Source organism: Carcharodon carcharias, chromosome 3 (genome assembly GCF_017639515.1).
Source record: "Carcharodon carcharias isolate sCarCar2 chromosome 3, sCarCar2.pri, whole genome shotgun sequence".
In the NCBI taxonomy this organism is placed as follows: domain Eukaryota; kingdom Metazoa; phylum Chordata; class Chondrichthyes; order Lamniformes; family Lamnidae; genus Carcharodon; species Carcharodon carcharias.
In genome coordinates, this window is record NC_054469.1 from 36,030,909 (window position 1) to 36,048,677 (window position 17,769).

The 17,769-nt window shown below is 40.3% G+C and overlaps 1 protein-coding gene across 2 annotated transcripts in view; it reads right to left on the minus strand.

Moving 5' to 3' along the window:
* ncapg2 (non-SMC condensin II complex, subunit G2) overlaps positions 1-17,769 on the minus strand; it is a 130,050-nt gene that overhangs the window by 75,219 nt on the left and 37,062 nt on the right. For both annotated transcript variants that reach the window (XM_041183125.1, XM_041183126.1), the window contains exons 9-17: positions 16,079-16,165; positions 15,104-15,196; positions 13,731-13,856; positions 12,426-12,605; positions 11,709-11,861; positions 9,759-9,981; positions 7,354-7,460; positions 4,995-5,168; positions 4,741-4,811 (exon numbers count right to left, since the gene is read on the minus strand). In XM_041183125.1, the coding sequence (XP_041039059.1) occupies positions 4,741-4,811; positions 4,995-5,168; positions 7,354-7,460; positions 9,759-9,981; positions 11,709-11,861; positions 12,426-12,605; positions 13,731-13,856; positions 15,104-15,196; positions 16,079-16,165 (1,214 nt within the window). The remainder of the gene's footprint in view (positions 1-4,740; positions 4,812-4,994; positions 5,169-7,353; positions 7,461-9,758; positions 9,982-11,708; positions 11,862-12,425; positions 12,606-13,730; positions 13,857-15,103; positions 15,197-16,078; positions 16,166-17,769) is intronic.

Sequence of the window (17,769 nt, forward strand, 5' to 3'; positions counted from 1 at the left end):
CAGTTTCCATCTTTATGTTATCATTTTTAATTCCAAGCATTATTTATCCACAAACTAAGAAATAGTAAAATATTTCCACAGGGGGGGATTTTTCCCTCATCAGATGGGCTCGGCGGGGACAGCTGGGAAGCGGACGGCTGCCCTCAATCGGGGCCAGACCGCTATTTCAAGTTGGCAGGCCAATTAAGGCCCATCCAGTGTGAAACGCGGGCGGTAGCGCTGCCTTGGTGGAGGTGGGGGAGACAGGCGTGGACTTAGTGCATGCACATGGATGTACGCCAGAAAAGCTCCCTGAGGCACAGAGCTGCCTCAGGGAGATGAGCATTTTTCAAAATAAAAGAATAAAGATTTTAAAAATGTTATAAAGCATGTCCTTTCTGTGACATGAGCAAGGGCATGTTATAAATGGAATTTTAAATTTTTATTTTATTTTCATTTGCTGTTGGAAACCTCATCCCGCCTGTTGTTGAGGTTTCCTAAAAAACTCAAAGGCCACTTGCCTTTAATGGCCTTAATAGGCCTTTTAATTGTCAGCAGGCTCGCTGCCAACTCCAGCGCGCGCCTGACCGACCGAAATATCACACGGGTGCACAATGATGTTGGGACACTTGCCCGACATCATTGCTCGTCATTTTATGCTCAGTCGGGTCGGGCGCGCACCTGCCACCAAGCTAAAAATTCTCCCCATAGTTTTGGGGTTTTAACTGTTCCAACAGTACTGATAGTTTAGGGATCCACTTTTGGTTTGCAATTCCAAAAATCATGGCATTATAGAATGCCATTGCTCATCTTTTTAGTTTTCTCATTTGTTCATGGGATGTGAGCAGCACTGGCAAGATCAGCATTTATTGCCCATTCCTAATTGCCTTCAAGGCGGTGGCGGTGAGCCATTTTCTTGAACCATTACAATCCATGTTGTGTAGGTACACCCATAGTTCTGCGGGGGATGGTGGGGAGTGAGCTGAATGTCAAATACTCCGTAAACATAAGTTTCAGTTTATTGGAAGCACGTACTTTTATGTGGACGATGACTTTCAAAAATTATTTGGACTCAGTACATAGACAAAATAGAGAATTATGGAATCTACAGCCCAGCGACAGGGCATGTGTACCATCTAGGCCAGTGTTTATAACTGCACACCTATCTTGTCCCACTCCAATTACCTGCTGGCACATGCTTCTATTCCCACCTCTCTCATGTATGCATCAAGCCCCACCCTCTCCATCAATGTTAACTACTTTAATCATTCAATGTGGCAAAGAATTCTGCATTCAGATCACTCTTTGCCATAGAGACAATATTTATGACGCATGCTTTGCTTAGCTACTCCAAGGGCACGAAGCCAGCAATGGTGCGAATTACCCATTAGTGAACCTATTGAGTTTTTACAACGATATGGCAGCTTTCCTGATGCTAATCTACGAGTTGCTGAATTCAGTTTCAGAATTGCTAGAATTTGAACTCTCAGCCTTTAGTTTATTAGTCCAGTACTATAAACAATGGGCTATCAGGCCTTCTAACTACCAATTTTTAAAAAATTCAAAAGAGCCCAGATACACTACCACTAACATCCTGGGAGCCACTGTTGATCAAAAACTTAACTGGACCAGCCACATAAAATCTATGGCTCCAAGTGCAGGCTAGTGGTTGAAAATTCTGTGGCAGTTTTTTTTAAATTTATTTACGGGATGTGGGCATTGCTGGCTGGGCCAGCATTTATTGCCCATTCCTAATTGCCCTCGAGAAGGTGGTGGTGAGCTGCCTTCTTGAACTGCTGCAGTCCCTGTAGTGTAGGTACAACCACAGTGCTGTTAGGGAGGAAGTTCCAGGATTTTGACCCAGCATCAGTGAAGGGATGGCGATATATTTCCAAGTCAGGATGATGTATGGCTTGGGGGGGAACTTGTAGGTGGTGGTAGAGGTTGTGGGTTTAGATCGTACTGTTGAAAGAGATGTGAAGAGTTGCTGCAGTGCATCTTGTAGATGGTACTCCCTGCTGCCATGGAGCATCAGTGGTGGAGGGTGTGAAAGGAATGCCAATCAAGCGGGCTGCTTTGTCCTGGATGGTGTTAAGCTTCTTGAGTGTTGGAGCTGCACTCGTCCAGGCAAGTGGAGATTATTCCATCACATTCCTGACAGGTGGATTGGCTTTGGGTAATCAAGAAGCGAGTTACTCGCTATAGACCTAGTTCTGACCTGCTCTTGTAACCACAGTATTTATACAGTTGGTCCAGTTCAAATTCCGCTCAATGATGACCACAGGACATTGATAGTGGGGGATTCAGAATGGCACAGAGAAATGGTGGGATTCTCCCTTTTTGGAGACAGTTATTGCCTGGCACCTGTGGGGCAAATGTTACTTGCCACTTATCAGCTCAAGTCTGAATGCCTTGTTGCATATGAACACAGGCTGCTTCAGTATCTGAAGAGTTGTGAATGGTACTGAACATTGTGCAATCATCAGTGGCCATCCGCACTTCTGACCTTATGATGGTGGGAAGGTCATTAATGAAGTAGATGAAGAAGACTGTGTCTAGGACACTACCTTGAGAAACTCCTGTAGCAATGTGCTAGGACTGAGATGACTGACCTCCAACAACCACAGCCATCTTCCTTTGTGCAAAGTTTTACTCCAACCAGTGGAGCATTTTCCCTGGATTCCCATTGACTTCAGTTTTGCTAGGGCTCCTTGATGCCACACCCGGTCAAACACTGCCTTGATGACAAAGGCAGTCACTCTTAACTCCCCACATGATTGGCAACCTATCCGCTACCCTAAATATTCCCTCCGTGTATTACCAGCACATAGTGGCTACAATGTATAATATCTACAAAATGAGCTGCAGCAGGTTGCCAAGGTTTCTCCTTTTGCACTCCTAAATCCAAGACCTCTACCATCTAAAAGGGCAAAGGTATCACACACATGGGAACACTATCACATGCAAGCTCATTTCTAAATCATGCCTGACTTGGAAACATATGGCCATTCCATCATCACAAGGTCGTGGAATGCCCCATCTAACAGAAATGTGGGGCCACCTTCAAAACATAAACTGCAGTAATTCAAGAAAACGGCTCACGACTGGCTTCTAAAGGGCAATAAGCCCTTGAGCAACACCAACATGCCACAAATGAATAGTGCTTTCGCTCTGGTTTGATGGGTTCCGAGATGGCTGATAAGTCAAATGCACAATTTGCAGATTCTGTCACTTGTGGGGAAGGTGGTGCTTGGAGGGTAGAGATGTTGGAGGTTTGTGCGCTCCCTCCAACACTTAACTCCGCCTCTGCATGTTCCAGAAATGACTATATATTCAATACCTTCCCGAGTGAGCCTTTTCATTTCAGTTGGTGACAAGCCTGGGACTTCCGTGAATTCGGGGGTGGAAGGATGATGTGTGACCTCCTCAGTGATGCTTTGGTGACATCCATAAAGCATTTCTGCTGTCCTCCTGGCAGTCTGACTCTCAAATACAAGTCACTTCGGGAGTCTGGTGTCAGGCATACGAATGACAAAACCAGCTCTGCTGTGCGGGAAGTGATTCGCGCATCCCTGGGAATATTAGCTTGGAAGAGGACGCTGCTGTTGAACCGCTTTTCTTGCCACTGTAGTTGGAGAATCTTGCGATGGCCCCACTGGTGGTACTTCTCTAGTGCTTTGAGGTGCCTGCTGTAGCTTGTCTCCGAAGCATATGAGTGTGGGGGGCCACTGCTGCCTGGTCAACAATGACTTAGTCTCGGGTCTGAGATCCTGGTCCTCAAATACTCTTTCTCAGCCCAAGCTGAACTAGCACACTGGAGGTGATGGTCGATATCATCCGCTAGCCTGCCTTCGCGAAAAGAACACAGATGACAGAAAAACTCAATATAACTACTAAACTTGAAACTCCTGTGGCTGACGGAAGGCTTTCTGAAAATCTTTGCAAATTGTTCCTTGATGTTTCAGTGCAGCATGCACCTTGAAACTAGAGTCATTACATTATGCATCAAGCAATCTTGGAGTTAAAGGAATCAAAACATCCTAAACCAAATGGCTCTGCCATTCAACTAGGTCATGGCTGATCTGTATCTCAACTCAACTTTCCTGCATTAGCTCTTTATTTCATGATATCTTTACCTAACAGAAATCTGTCTCAGTCTTGCGGTTCCAAATTATTGCTTTGTGATTTACCTTGTAAATGGCTGACATCTCTTTGCAAGATTATGTGTCCCTTTGTTCTTTTTTCTCCCAAAGAAATAGTTTCTCTGTATCGATCCTATCAAAATCTTGCCACATTTTCAACATATTCAACAACTAATTACCTTAACTCCTTTAAATGACCGCAAATATGATTAATTCTTCAACATAATCTTTGGTGAGTATATTGCGGTAGGTATTTGCTCATGGGACGAATTTCCCCTGTTCAAGTATTAAGTTCATGAGAATGCAGAATCATTTTCATTTCAAGCAAGGTATTGTTCTGTCTCTTCATATAGAAAAATGTAGCTCAATTTATTTCTATCACTAGCAATTTGCTTCAATCACTTACAATTCGTAAAGTGAACCTTACAGAAACATACTCAGGTCTGTCTCCATACCCTCTCTATAGCTGAGTCAATAATTCAAAGTTTGAAAATAAAGTATTCTTTTTAAAAAATAATTTCAGTTTCACGGTACATACAATTGCCTGGTCAATAACAGGGATGTGAACCAGTAAACACAGAATCTATTTTGCTGCAATCTTGTACAAAACATAATGTACCTGAAGGTGGGAACAGCTGTTGCAGGCATGAAGGAAGCCAGAATCACTAGGGGAACAGTGCAACGATCATCCTATAGAAATAAAAAGCACAGTTACATCTAACTGGTGCTCTGAATGGCATAAAATGTAAATGTAGATATTTTCCCCTGTTAAAATTGTCCCCATGGTAAAATGCATCACAAGTAGACAATAAAAGTATATTCTCAGTGCAAGTTTAAAATGATTTTAAATACCGTGTACTTAAAAAAAATTACCGTAAAAGTTTTAAAATACTCAGGTAGCACAGTTGCAAACTTGGCAACTGTGTAGTTTTTAGCTTCTTCATTTTCATTCAGTGCCTTGTAGATGCTCTTCCATAAAATGACAGTAATTTCCAGTAAGCTGGCCATTGTGGCACTATCATTCACAGACAGCACAGTATCCAGCACCTGTGGGGAAGAACAATTGATTTTCAGCTTTTTAATTAAGTACATCCAAGTTCCTCCCTCCATATCTCCTGCTCCAAACTCCTTTATCATCCTGGTAACAATTCTGCTTTTCATAAAACATCCAGCGCCAAAGATGTTAATTGAGGAAATTGGAATGCCCCTCTACCCACACAAAAATGAAGGAAAATAGCAAATCATGCTTCAGTAGATAATGTTAGGAAAACACAGGTGACAGCTTTAACATCAGCTAATAACGACCATATTGCGGTAGGAAACATATAGTTCTTTACGTCTAGGACAAGTCACAGATCAAATTACAACGACCTATATTCATGCAAGTATGAAAAGGTTGATTTGTTTTAAGCTTACATGGAAGTACATAATATATTTTACCATTTGTGGAGCTATTGTTAAACAAACTCTATTCAAACTCATTGATAAATATGTAACGTCCAAAAAAAGCGTATTCATTGAAATGAAAAAAAAAACAGTTTAACGAAGGTGTTTTAAAAATACGTTGGCTGAAGTTAGAATACACTGCTGGTTTTAGGCGTGTTGCTAAAATTGTGACAGCTCACTGATTACAGTGCTCCACTACAATTTTTTTTTAAAAACACTAACTTCTGTTGCCAACCAGACATGCGGCAGGATGGAATTTTTCTATTTCCATACTATATGAAATATGGTTTTGTAAAACTGTCCAATTTCATCGCCACTGAATGAGGTTTAGTGCTGTGATTGGCAATGGATGTATTATTAAAGGTCTGCAATGATATCAAGGTAGACAAATGGCTGTATCGACCATCTCCCACCCACACACAAAACCAATTACTTGCCAATCAATTAATAAATCAAACCATGAAAATAAATAAATAACTTTATTTAAATGCTATTTTTCTCAAATGTGTTAAGATTTTGGACAGCAAGCCTCTCAGCCCAGGTAGCTCAGTTGGATGAAAATTGGACTCTTAATCCCAGAGGCATTGTTTTGAATTGTACATGAGATAATAAATTTCTTAAGTCCTTTATTCAAAATATTTATTTATTGATTTTTACCAAAAAAAAAATTACAATTAATTCTCCACAGTCTGAGTTCACTGGAAGTTGGAAATCTAATTTACTGAAATTTCTTGATTATATATCTTCATCATTCACTGAATCATCAGGACCATGTTTTACAGAGGGAAGAGTTGATAAATGATAGGGAAAGTGGACAATTGCTTAAGGATTGCACAGCATGTCAAGCCAATTTGTTTGACTGAATGCAACAGCTGACACTCTGACACAGAGACTGACACCGTGCATATGCAGGAAATGCTCCCCTAGTGTTCCGGCACAAATAAACAGAGTCTTTTTTAAAAGGGTAGAGAGCAGAGGTGGTAGCAACTTCTGGATTACTGACATCAACCAAGTCATCAGGAGTAAATTGTAAGAACAGGAACTTCATCAGGATTATAGAAGGAGAAAGTCTAATTGGAGTGCACTTGTCTCAAACCAATTAGTTAATTCTCAGTGTAGAAAAAAAGGCAAAAAAAAAAGACTCACTCAAAATGGGTACAAACCTTTACTTTTGCATGAGCATTGATTTTGAACAAAATATAAGCTTTAGGATACTTAACATTCATTCAGTAATGTAAATTGAGTTCAAAGGCTTTGTTTTGCTGTTTCACCTTGCATAATTGTCTGGAGAGAAATGATTTGCAGGACTACAGGGAAAAAAGTAGGGGAGTGGTGCTGGATGAGTTGCTCTCAGAGACCCAGCACAGAAAGGAGACACCGAATGGCCTCCTTCTATTCTATAAACATTTTATGGTTCTATACCTAACAGTCAACTGGTTAAACCGGTTAATTCCAGGTTTATTGCAGTGATTGAATATGGTTGTTTTCACTTGCATGTTTTTCAGGCAAAAATAAATTCTCTCAGGTCAGGAGCAGCACAAAAGCAACAAATTTCCCTTCTCCTTCCCCAAACATTTGATATTAAGAGAGTAAATCATTTGTGTAAAAAAAAATTCTATTCTCTTCCCCATTTCAATGTTATTTCAAAATGCAATACCAAAATCTACTGTGAAGAAAGACAATTCACCTTCAAGTATTCACAGAAAACAAAATGGAATAAAGAAAACAATGCTATATTTTAAAAATTGTACCCAAGTTTAAAAGGGAAGGAATAGAATGCACTTACACTGCTATTTTCCATTTGATAGTCATCATCGCCACCATCGTCTTCGTTTTGCACTGCCCTTGCAATACAAGCATTCAAGCATCGGCGAATCACAAGTATCAATTTGGCTATTATGATAAAGAACGATGCAGTGACGCAGCAAGGAATAATATCTAGCACCAGTTACACATTATTAGCATATGTTTTGCAGTCAACAGCAAAGTGGTTGCGGTTTATGCTGACCTCAAAGGGCTAGTGAGGTCTGTGGCATGTACATCACCATTCCTGACATTTTCATTTCAGTGCCATCTATAGGGTATCTCATGTCTAGCAACAGTGACATCATCAGGCAGACTAAGCAGCCAATTACAGAGACAAATGCTCACAGACAGGAAACCAGGAAGTAACAAATAGGTTTTATCATTCATTTTTTAAATAATTTTGTGGAAAATGAAATAATAATTGGGATGTACATATGGTAGAAGCTGAAATATCATAAATTTCATGCAAAACAAAATAGTTATCATTATCTTTAAAATTTATGGAATTGTATCATGGAATGGAGAAATTTGACTTAACACAAATATATAATTTGCTTTTCAGGGCCAGAGGTTGTTCAGTAGTAATTATGACCTTAAAAACCAGATTACACCTCATTCAACAAAGCATAACTTTTGACCAGTACTTTTATAGTGATAACAGTAAAAATAAAGACTTGCATTTCTAGCATTTTCACAACCCACCAGACATCTCAAAGTGCTATACAGCCAATGAAGTATTTTTTGAAGTGTAGCCACTTTTGTAATGTGGGAAAAACATCAGCAAATTTGTGCACAGCAAACTCCTACAATTAGCATTGTGACACTGACCAGATTTGTTTTAGTGATGTTGATAGAGGGATAAACATTGGCCGGGACATCAGGGATAACTTCCTCTGCTCTTCTTTGAAATCGTGCCATGGGACTTTTTACATCCACCTGAGCAGGCAGATAAGACCTTGGTTTAACGTCTCATCCTAAAGGCAGCAACTCCAACAGTCCAGTACTCTCTCAATACTACGCTGGGGTACCAACCTTGATTTTTGTACTCAAGCCCTGGAATGGGACTTGAACCCAGGGCTTTGTGACTCAGTGTTACCAACTGAGTGTTAAAAGAGTGGAAGTTCATGTCAATTCAGTTATTTCTAATTGAGTTCCATCTGTGAGGACTTTGACAACGCATCCTGAGGAGCAGCGGCAAAATCTCTGGACTTCAACATTTAAGTGTGCTTGTGGAGGTGCCAGAAGCTCCTGCCAGTTTCACAAATTAATGACGGCAAAAACGTCTGCAAAATCAACTCTTAAAAATTTTGCAGAGCACCCATTTCATGTCTACAAATGCTGCTCTGTATATCACTTTTCAACCCAAAATTTATACAGGAAAATTGCTTAAACACTTAGTGAGATACTATTAGGTAACATGGGTAAACAATTGTTCACGAGAAAGTAACCCAGGCTGACATTTTGGTGCAGGAGTGTCAGAAGTGCAGTCTTTCAGATGAGACATTAAACCCAAAGCTCCATCTACCCTCAGGTAAGCGTGAAAGATTCCTCTACACTACTTCGAATACAGCCAGAGCAGTTCCACCTGGTATCTTGGTCAGTATTTATTAGTTAACCAATGAAAAAGACTATCTGGGCATATATACCATTGTTGTTTGTGGTACCTCACTGAGTAGACAACAGGGACCACGCTTCAACAACAACCTGCATTGATATAGTTCCTTTAAAATAGTAAAGCTTCCCAAGGCATTTTGCTGGGGTATTACCAAGCAAAATTTCACACAAGGAAACATTAGGATAGGTGAAAAAAAACTTAGTCAAGAAATAGGTTTTCAGGGGATTTTTAAAGGATAGACAGTTGGAGTGACAGTGATGTTTAGGAATGGAATTCCAGAGCTTAGGGCTTAGGTAACTAGGGGAGCGAAGAAAGTCAGAGATATGCAAAAGGCAGAATTGGGATAGCACGGAGATACAGGAAGGCTTTTTTTTTTTGCAGGGTTGGTGGAAGTTACAGAGAGGGGAAAGGCAAGGCCATAGAGGGATTTGAAAACAAATATCAGAATTTCAAAATCAAAGCACTGCCACCCAAGTAAAGAGGTGAACAGGACTTGGTGGGCTTTAGGTTATGTGCAGCAGTTTTGAATGAGCTCAAGTTTAGAGGGTGTAATGTGGGAGAGCAGCCAGGAATACACTGGAATCGTTGAGTCTAGAGGTACCAACAGCATTGATGATGGTTTAAGCAGGTACGCAGAAAGAACTTAAATTGGCTGTAAAGCACTTTGGATCACTGAGTTCACAAACGGTGCTATATAAATGCAAGTTATTTTTTTTCTTTAATAAAGGTTTGCTTTCTTTTAGCACTCGGTAATCAACACAGAACCTTACCAATGTTAGTCGGTGCAGTGTGCTCATGTGCATATTGATAAAACTTCCTCGCTGCCATGGGGTTCATTTGCACAAGAGTGACACAGCGTTCACACCATACCTCCTCAGGTTGATTCACAGGAAGGAAGGAGTTAAATAATAGGTTAACAATGCGCCTTGCAACTGGTCGAGAATCAAGCTCCAAGCGAGCCAGTAGATGCTCCATAGGGCAGATTTTCCAAAACTGTTAAATTAAAAGAACAATACAAGTACTCTCATTAATATTTGTCAAATGCTATTACAATTATAACTATACCATCAATTTTCCTACATTTTGTACGTATTTTGAGAGTGGCATTTAAACATACTAAAAATACAAATGTCAGTGCTTCTTGTTCAAATCTCCACAGTGCATCCAAATGGCATTAGACAAAACTTAAGAGAAAAATAAACATTAAGTTCATTAAGCCTTTTTATTCCAAGGCTGGTGATATTTCATGTACCCAAATTGTTTAATCTCCTATAGAAAAGTCAAGCAAACTCTCTACTCAATGCCCAAGGTATCACAAATTTAAAAACTTACAATAGAACAAAAGAACATATGAAATAGGAGCAGAAGTAAGACATTCAGCCCTTTGAGCCTGCTCCGCTATTCAATAAGATCATGGATGATTTCCACCTCAACTCCATTTTCCCAGACTACCTTTATATCCCTTGGTTTCCTTAGCATCCAATAATCTGTCAATCTCGGTACTGAATATGCTCAACGACTGAGCATCCACAGCCCTCTGGGATAGAAATTTCTAAATACCAACTATCCTTTGAATGAAGAAATTACTCCTCATTTCATTCCTAAATCTAACTTCACTAAGGTTCCTTAGGAAGCACCCTTCCAAACTCACAACTGCTACCATCTATAAGGACAAGGGCCACGGACAGATGCGAACATCACTAACTGGAAGTTCCCCTCCAAGCCGCTCACCATCCTGACTTGGAAATATATTGCCATTCATTCACTGTCACTGGGTTAAAATCCTGGAACTTCGTCCCTAATAACACAGTGGGTGGTACCTACACCACAAGGGATGCAGCAGTTCAAGAAAGCAGCTCACCACCATCTTCTCAAGGGCAATTAGGGATGGGCATTAAATGCTAGCCTAGTCAGCGATGACCACATCCCAGAAATGAATAAAGAGAATCCTGCTTAGTCATTAAGAATTTAATATATTTCAATGAGATCAATTCTCATTCTTCTAAACTCCAAGGGATACAGGCCTGATCTCCTCAATCTCTCCTCATAGGCCAGCACCTTCATCCCAGGAATCAGTGTAGTGAACCTTCCTTGTACTTACTCTAAAATAATTATATCCTTCCTTAGGCAAGGAGACCAAAGCTGTGCATAGCACTCTAGGTGTAGAATTTTCTTTTTTTGATAACATTTCTGTGGCCCTGGGATTTGTGAAATACTTCATCACACCTACTTAGATTTACCCAAACAACTTTCAATCCCAGTACAAATATTCATCCATTTTTATTTAAATGGAGTTAGTGAGTTCTGGTGTAATACAAAGCTTTATAATTGCCGAGGTTTCTAACTTGTATCAGCAAAGATTTGAACATGAAGTTCATTTGATCTGGAGCTAACTGAAATTCAGACCAATATTACTGAAAAATATATAAACATTATCTAAAGAGTAATTCTTTGTCAATTTTACGTAAAAGTGGCCAGAATCAGAAAATAGAATCCCCAAAACAACTATTTAAAAATTAGAAAATCCCAAGCAACAAACATGGACTTCGACTTAGTCCACAAACAACAGCTTTGACTGCATGTGCTTTTGTTGGATTGCACTACATTCCTGACTTTGGAATGAGTTACATTTTACTTACACAATGCTTTTTGGCAGCCCTGAAGACAAGCAATTATTGCTATTTCACATTTGAAGTACATCACTTTCCTATTAATGTTACCTTTGCAGCTCTGGCAGCTTTAATTTTCAGCAGCATGTCAACAAAGGCTACTCTGACTTTCTCTGAGTTGTCATGGAGACTGTTTTTCATTCCAGGAAGAAGCTGCTCCAACAAAGGGTGGCTCATTCTGTTATCCAAAGTAACTGGTAAACACTGCAGAACAGAAGGATGACAGAATATTTTCACATAAAATATTGAGCTGCTTGGCCGTATTAGAGGTCAAGATATATTTGCAGTTATCATTGTTCTGTTAAAACGGCTGGAATATCAAAACTGTGGAAATTCTCAAAAAGTTTTAGATATAAAACAACATTTATGGCATCATGCAGCACCATCAATCTCCAATATTATTGAATTTTGATGAAAATTCAGTCCTGGAGCTTCCTTAATTATCTGTGAATTAAATGGCAAAACAAGAGTCAGGCCTCGAGATTCGTTTGTTCTTAATTTCAGGCAAAGAAGTATATTGACAAAACTGATGCTCAGGAGATTCTATATATATACATATATGTATTATATATATATAAAAAAAAATACAACTAGCAGGTTTGGACAGTCAACCAGGCCCCAGGAGGTAGTGCTCCTGCACTAAGATGACAAAAGTTATTTGACGAAGATGCTGGCTCCAGGCTCAAGATAAGTTGGGGAGAGGTGCAGATACCTGGATCTTTAAAGGCACAAGCAAAAAGGAAACTGGGAGAAAATGCCCCCTCATACCTTAAAGACAGAACAACGAACATCAGCAGAGCTTATATCAGCAGATAGGTCACGGAGCACTGTGGTTAGAAGGTCGGTGAGGATGGAAGGGGGGATCATTTCCCAATACTTTCCAGCAATTCTGCACACACCAAGCACACCAGTGGAACGAACCTGAGGTTGAGGATCTTCCAAAAGATTCTACAAAAGGAAAAGAATGAAAATATTGGAAATTATATTTTGTTGCTGTACCACGTTTACCACTTATTAGGTGAAAGTTGGGGCTAAAAAAACACAATACACATCAGCTGCGAAAAAAATTACTTTATTCTTCAAGGCACATGTTTTGTCCATTTGACAAGTTCCTCATGTGACCACAACGAAACACTTTACACCCAATCAAACCATCCTACATCATTACAATCAGCATAGTTTAACCCACTAACTTCCATTTTCACTCAAGAACAAGGGGGAGGATTTTTCTCTCGTTGGGTGGGCTCAGCAGGAGCGGCTGGGATGCTGACTGCCACCCGCGATCGGGGCCTGAATGCAATTTCACGCTGATGGGCCAATTAAGGGCTGTCACATAAGCAGAGACTTTTATAAATGAAAGGTTAAAATCTTATTTATTTTTATTTGCTGTTGGAAATCTCATCCCACCTGTGGATGAGGTTTCCTAAACCTTTTCGACGGCCCGCCACCCGTAAGCGAAAAATTTCTTTCAATTATAACTTTAACAGCCTTAATAGGCCTTTTAATTGTTGGCGGGCGCACTGCCAACCAAAATATCTCACAAATGCACAACGTCCTCAGGATGCTTGCCTGATGTCATCGCATCATTTTATGCTCGGTTGGGTCGGGCGCACACCCGCCCAGCGAGCTAAAAATTCTGGCCTTGGTTACTGTATGCATGGGGGTATTTTTAGGGTCTCCAAAGTGTAAGGTAACAACAGGAGTGACCAGCAGCTGTAACCAGTTATAACTGTCTCAATTTGATATTTATGTTGAACAAATTGATTTACTTAGACTAAAAATCATAATAAACTATAGTCGTTTAGCAGAATTTGAGCATTGCTGAAAAAAACAAACATGCTGTCAAAGTTTATCACCTTGCGCTCATCAGGACGGAATTCACAAGTATACCAATTGTAAAGGGAACAACAATTTATACTGCATGAGTGCTGATTAGTTGGCAAGTGGACTCTGATTGCTAGAGGCATTTCCATGGAGGATGCAACAGGGGGCAGTTAACTGTTTGTTTGAGTACAAGATGAAAAGTTTCAACAGGATGTCTCTTTTTTTCAGCAATATAAATACGATACTTACAAAAATTTCCTCAAATTGCCTTTGGATTTCAATGTCTACTTCTTCATTGGTTAGTCCAGGGTCTCGAATCGGAAATGCTTCAACAAAGAGAATTGCAGCATTTGCTCGCACTTCAGAATTTCTGGCCTTCAAAATAAAATACTAACTTGAGTGAAATAAAAATGGAAAATATTGTCAATGCATGGAAGATCAGATTCTGTAAAAGTATGGAGTCAAGAACTACACATGGTACCGGAGGTCTGGTGTAACCAAGGTTATGTATTTAACTCGAAATGTTAACTGTATTCCTCTCCGCAGATGCTGTCAGACCTGCTGAGTTTTTACAGCTATTTTTATTTTTGTTTCAGATTTCCAGCATTTGCAGTATTTTGCTTTTATCTTATGTATTTAACCTCCATGCTTTGTATTCTATCAGCTGCACTCAGCAATTTAGCACCATACCTCCAAATTCTGAGTCCAAATCATTTCTGTATATGGTAAACAACAATGGTCCCATATAGAACTTTGGCACACAACCTCCCGCTTTGTCAGTCTTAGAAATTTTCCTCAACTTCTCCCTTCTTTGTCATAGCCATCTTTCAATCTATTCTGCTATCTGGTCACTAACTTCATACGCCATGACCTTTCTTCAGGAGTCTTTTATGTGGCACCTCAAAGGCATTCTGAATGACCACATCCACTGCACTTGCACTTTTCAAGTCTTTTTGGTACATCGTCAAATAATCTAGTATGTTGATTAAATACAACTTTCTATTTTGAAATATACACTGGCTTTTCTTAAAAGATTATGTTTTCTGTCTATATAATTGCTTTATTATATTCTGTTGCTTTGATGTTTTCTTGAATCGTAAGTTGTCAAAGGCAACGGCTCTCACCAAATACCTCGGAGAAAAACATCTAGCAATCCGTGGCGTGGGTTTTCCCTGGCCTGCCATCAATTTGAATCTTGTGCCAAGTCAAGAGGTTCTCCAGACATCAAACAAGTGATGTCATCAAACAGGGCCAGCAGCCAATCTCACTGAACTATTCTCACAGACAGCAAATTAGGAAGTTAAATGTACTGATCATCCTTCACTTTTAATTAAAGTTCACAAACAGCGAAGTAAATGTGGCATACACATAGCATTAAGATAAAAGCTGCATTACCGAACTTTGAAAAAAAATGACATTTTCTATAATAGTACAGTATATCAAGTTTCTCTGAGTTAAAATCCTGGCACTCCCTTCCTAACAGCACTGTGGATGTCCCTACACCACACAGACTGCAGGTGGCTCACCACCTCATTCTCAAGGGCAATTAGGAATGGGCAATAAATGCTGGCCCAGCCATCAACACCCACATGCGGCAAAAGAATAAAATAAATAAGAAGTACCTTTAGTCCTCTCCACAGAATAGGCTGGTACAGACGATGCAGCATTTCATCAACCCCCTGACGTACTTTTTGCTGATGAAAGTAACTTAACAGCTATAAAAATGACAAGAGTTACAATTTAGCCTTCTCTTAAAATCTTGGCTCATGCTTACAGCAAAAAGCAGCTTGTAGTCAGGCCAGCATGCAAAAACCAAAAGAGCTCTTTAAGTAATAAGAAACTAGGGGATAATATGCTTAAGAATAAGAATCCATCCTTATAGTCCTCGGGTATACGCTGGAAGTAACCCAAGATCCAAACTCACCATGCTCTCAGAGTCTCTGAATTATAGAGGCATTATGGCACAGAAGGTGGCCATGTGCCCCATCGGCGGATAATCACAGGACAGATAATGGCCACTTTGGGTACATTAAATAGCGACCTCATTCTCAGCCACATCTCAGCTTTCTGCATCAGTACCAACATGGGGAACCAATTTAAGCATGATGGTGGTTTGTTTTGGAGCACGTTTAAATCCAATAGGAGGGCTTTTTGATAGAAAATATAAAATGCTTTAGACCTGAAGTTTTTGCCAATGGTCAAGAGAATCAGAGAAGGGGAAAAACACCACAAGAAAAGTCATGGCAGAAACAATTAATTCCACCCAATGAGAAATGACTTGCACAGCAGTAAGATTTTCCATCACTGACATAAGCCTGCAATTCAAAGTATTGACCCAGTGCAGGGCAGTGAATCAGGGCTTTTGCGAGGCAACTGAGTAAAACATTAAAAACTACCCTTAATTCATCACTCATATCAAGGGGCCAATGGCAATGCAGAAAGTAAAACAAATGAGGTACATTTATAACAAGTGTGAGAAAGTTTTACCAATGTTTTAACGGTGATAGGGTACTACATCAGTAAATTGATTAAAAATGTGCTGGGCAATCATCCACAAACTTTTCCATAAACTGAAGCTTACTTAAAATTGTACACACCTCTCGTACTTTAGAGTGGACCGGGGAATTCCTTGGAAGATGAACTCCATGATGCATAAAATCCTGGATACAGCTGTATTCAATAGTCTAGAGAAGGAGAGCATATTTTAGGATTATGTAATCACCTAACATATTAACATTTTCCTTTAAAAATTGACTATGTAAACAGCAAATGCAAAACAGGCTTGTGATAGGTGAATGTTAAGATTTTCTCAAGTTTTTTTTCTCACACTGCAATGATTCTAAAATTCAGTTTTCTCACAAACAAGTTACTCCTGATAACTGGGTCACCTTTGAATATTTAAATAATTTGCAATGATGAATGGCTATCCTTCCAAATGAATCTCTTAGTGGTTAGAGTACTTGAGTGCAGTATATCTTGTGATGGCATCTGTCCATCTCAGGAGGCGATGGGCTTCACCTGAGTGTACGTTGTGACTGTAGAGACCAATTTGCAAGTAACAGTCCCTTCGAGAGCTGGCACAAATAAATAGCATGGCCAGAGGCCAACTGATGTTTCTCTTCTCGCAGGCTCTCTTTTCCACCATCTGGTCATTTATTTTGTTCTCGGCTATTTCCAAGCCCTTCCTGACTGCTTGTTTCCAGGCACTTCAGTCAACAGCGAGGACGTCTCATGCATCATCTTCCGATCCTAATCAACTTGAGGTCTCGCTAGCAGACATTCTTGTATTAACTGGGCAACCTGTTGGTCTTGAGCCAATAGCAAGCTTGCCAAAGAGCATGTCTTTGGGCTTGCAGCCATCATCCACATTCTTTTCACATGGCCCAGCCAACTGAGTCACTGCTTACTCAGGAGGGCAAACATGCTGGGGATCCTTGCACACTGGTGCACTTCTATATTCAGTACTCTGTCTTGCCAAGAGATGCCCAATACTTGTCTGAGACCATGGACGTCGAGACTGTTCAGCCTCTTTTCTTAGTTTACATAAGTTGCCCATGCTTTGCTACTATAAAGGAAGGTGCTAAGAACACGAGCCTAGTACACACAGAGCTTTGTATTTTCTGTTAGCTTTGCTGTTGATCTACATTCAAATTCTCAACTTTGACATGTCAGCTGTGGCCTCGGCAATTTTGGTATTGATTCTGGCATCAAGGGACATGTTTCTGGTAATTGTGGATCCAAGCTACGTGAGGCTGTTGATGACCTCCAAAGTGAGATGGAAGGTGGAGCCTCTACCTCCAGGCCCATAACTTGCGTCTTTCTGAGCCAGACTGTCAGTCCGAACTCCTTGCAGGCCTGGAAGAGCCGACCTACAAGCAGCTGCACTTGAAATTCAGTATGGGGTGCCAGCATGGTGTCATCAGCAAACAACTCATGGGCTAGGACATTATGGGCTTTGATCTCAGCGCACAGTCTTTCCAAGTTGAACAGCTTGCTGTCAGCTCTAGCATGCAGGTAGACAGCCTCAATTGAGTCACCAAAAGCGTATAACAGCAGCACGGAGAAAAATATGTCAAAAAGAGTTCAGACAAGGGCGCAGCCCTGCATTACCCTGCTGATGTTGATCCATTGTAACTTATGAAACTGTGCATGTGCAAGAAGAAATTACTCCCAGAAGTCCAGGTGGGCAGCCTATTTTCTGCAGTAGTTTAAAGAGTCCATTTCTGCTAACAAGATCGAAAGCCTTGCTGAGATCTATGAAGGCAATATAGAGTGAGCGGCGCTGTTT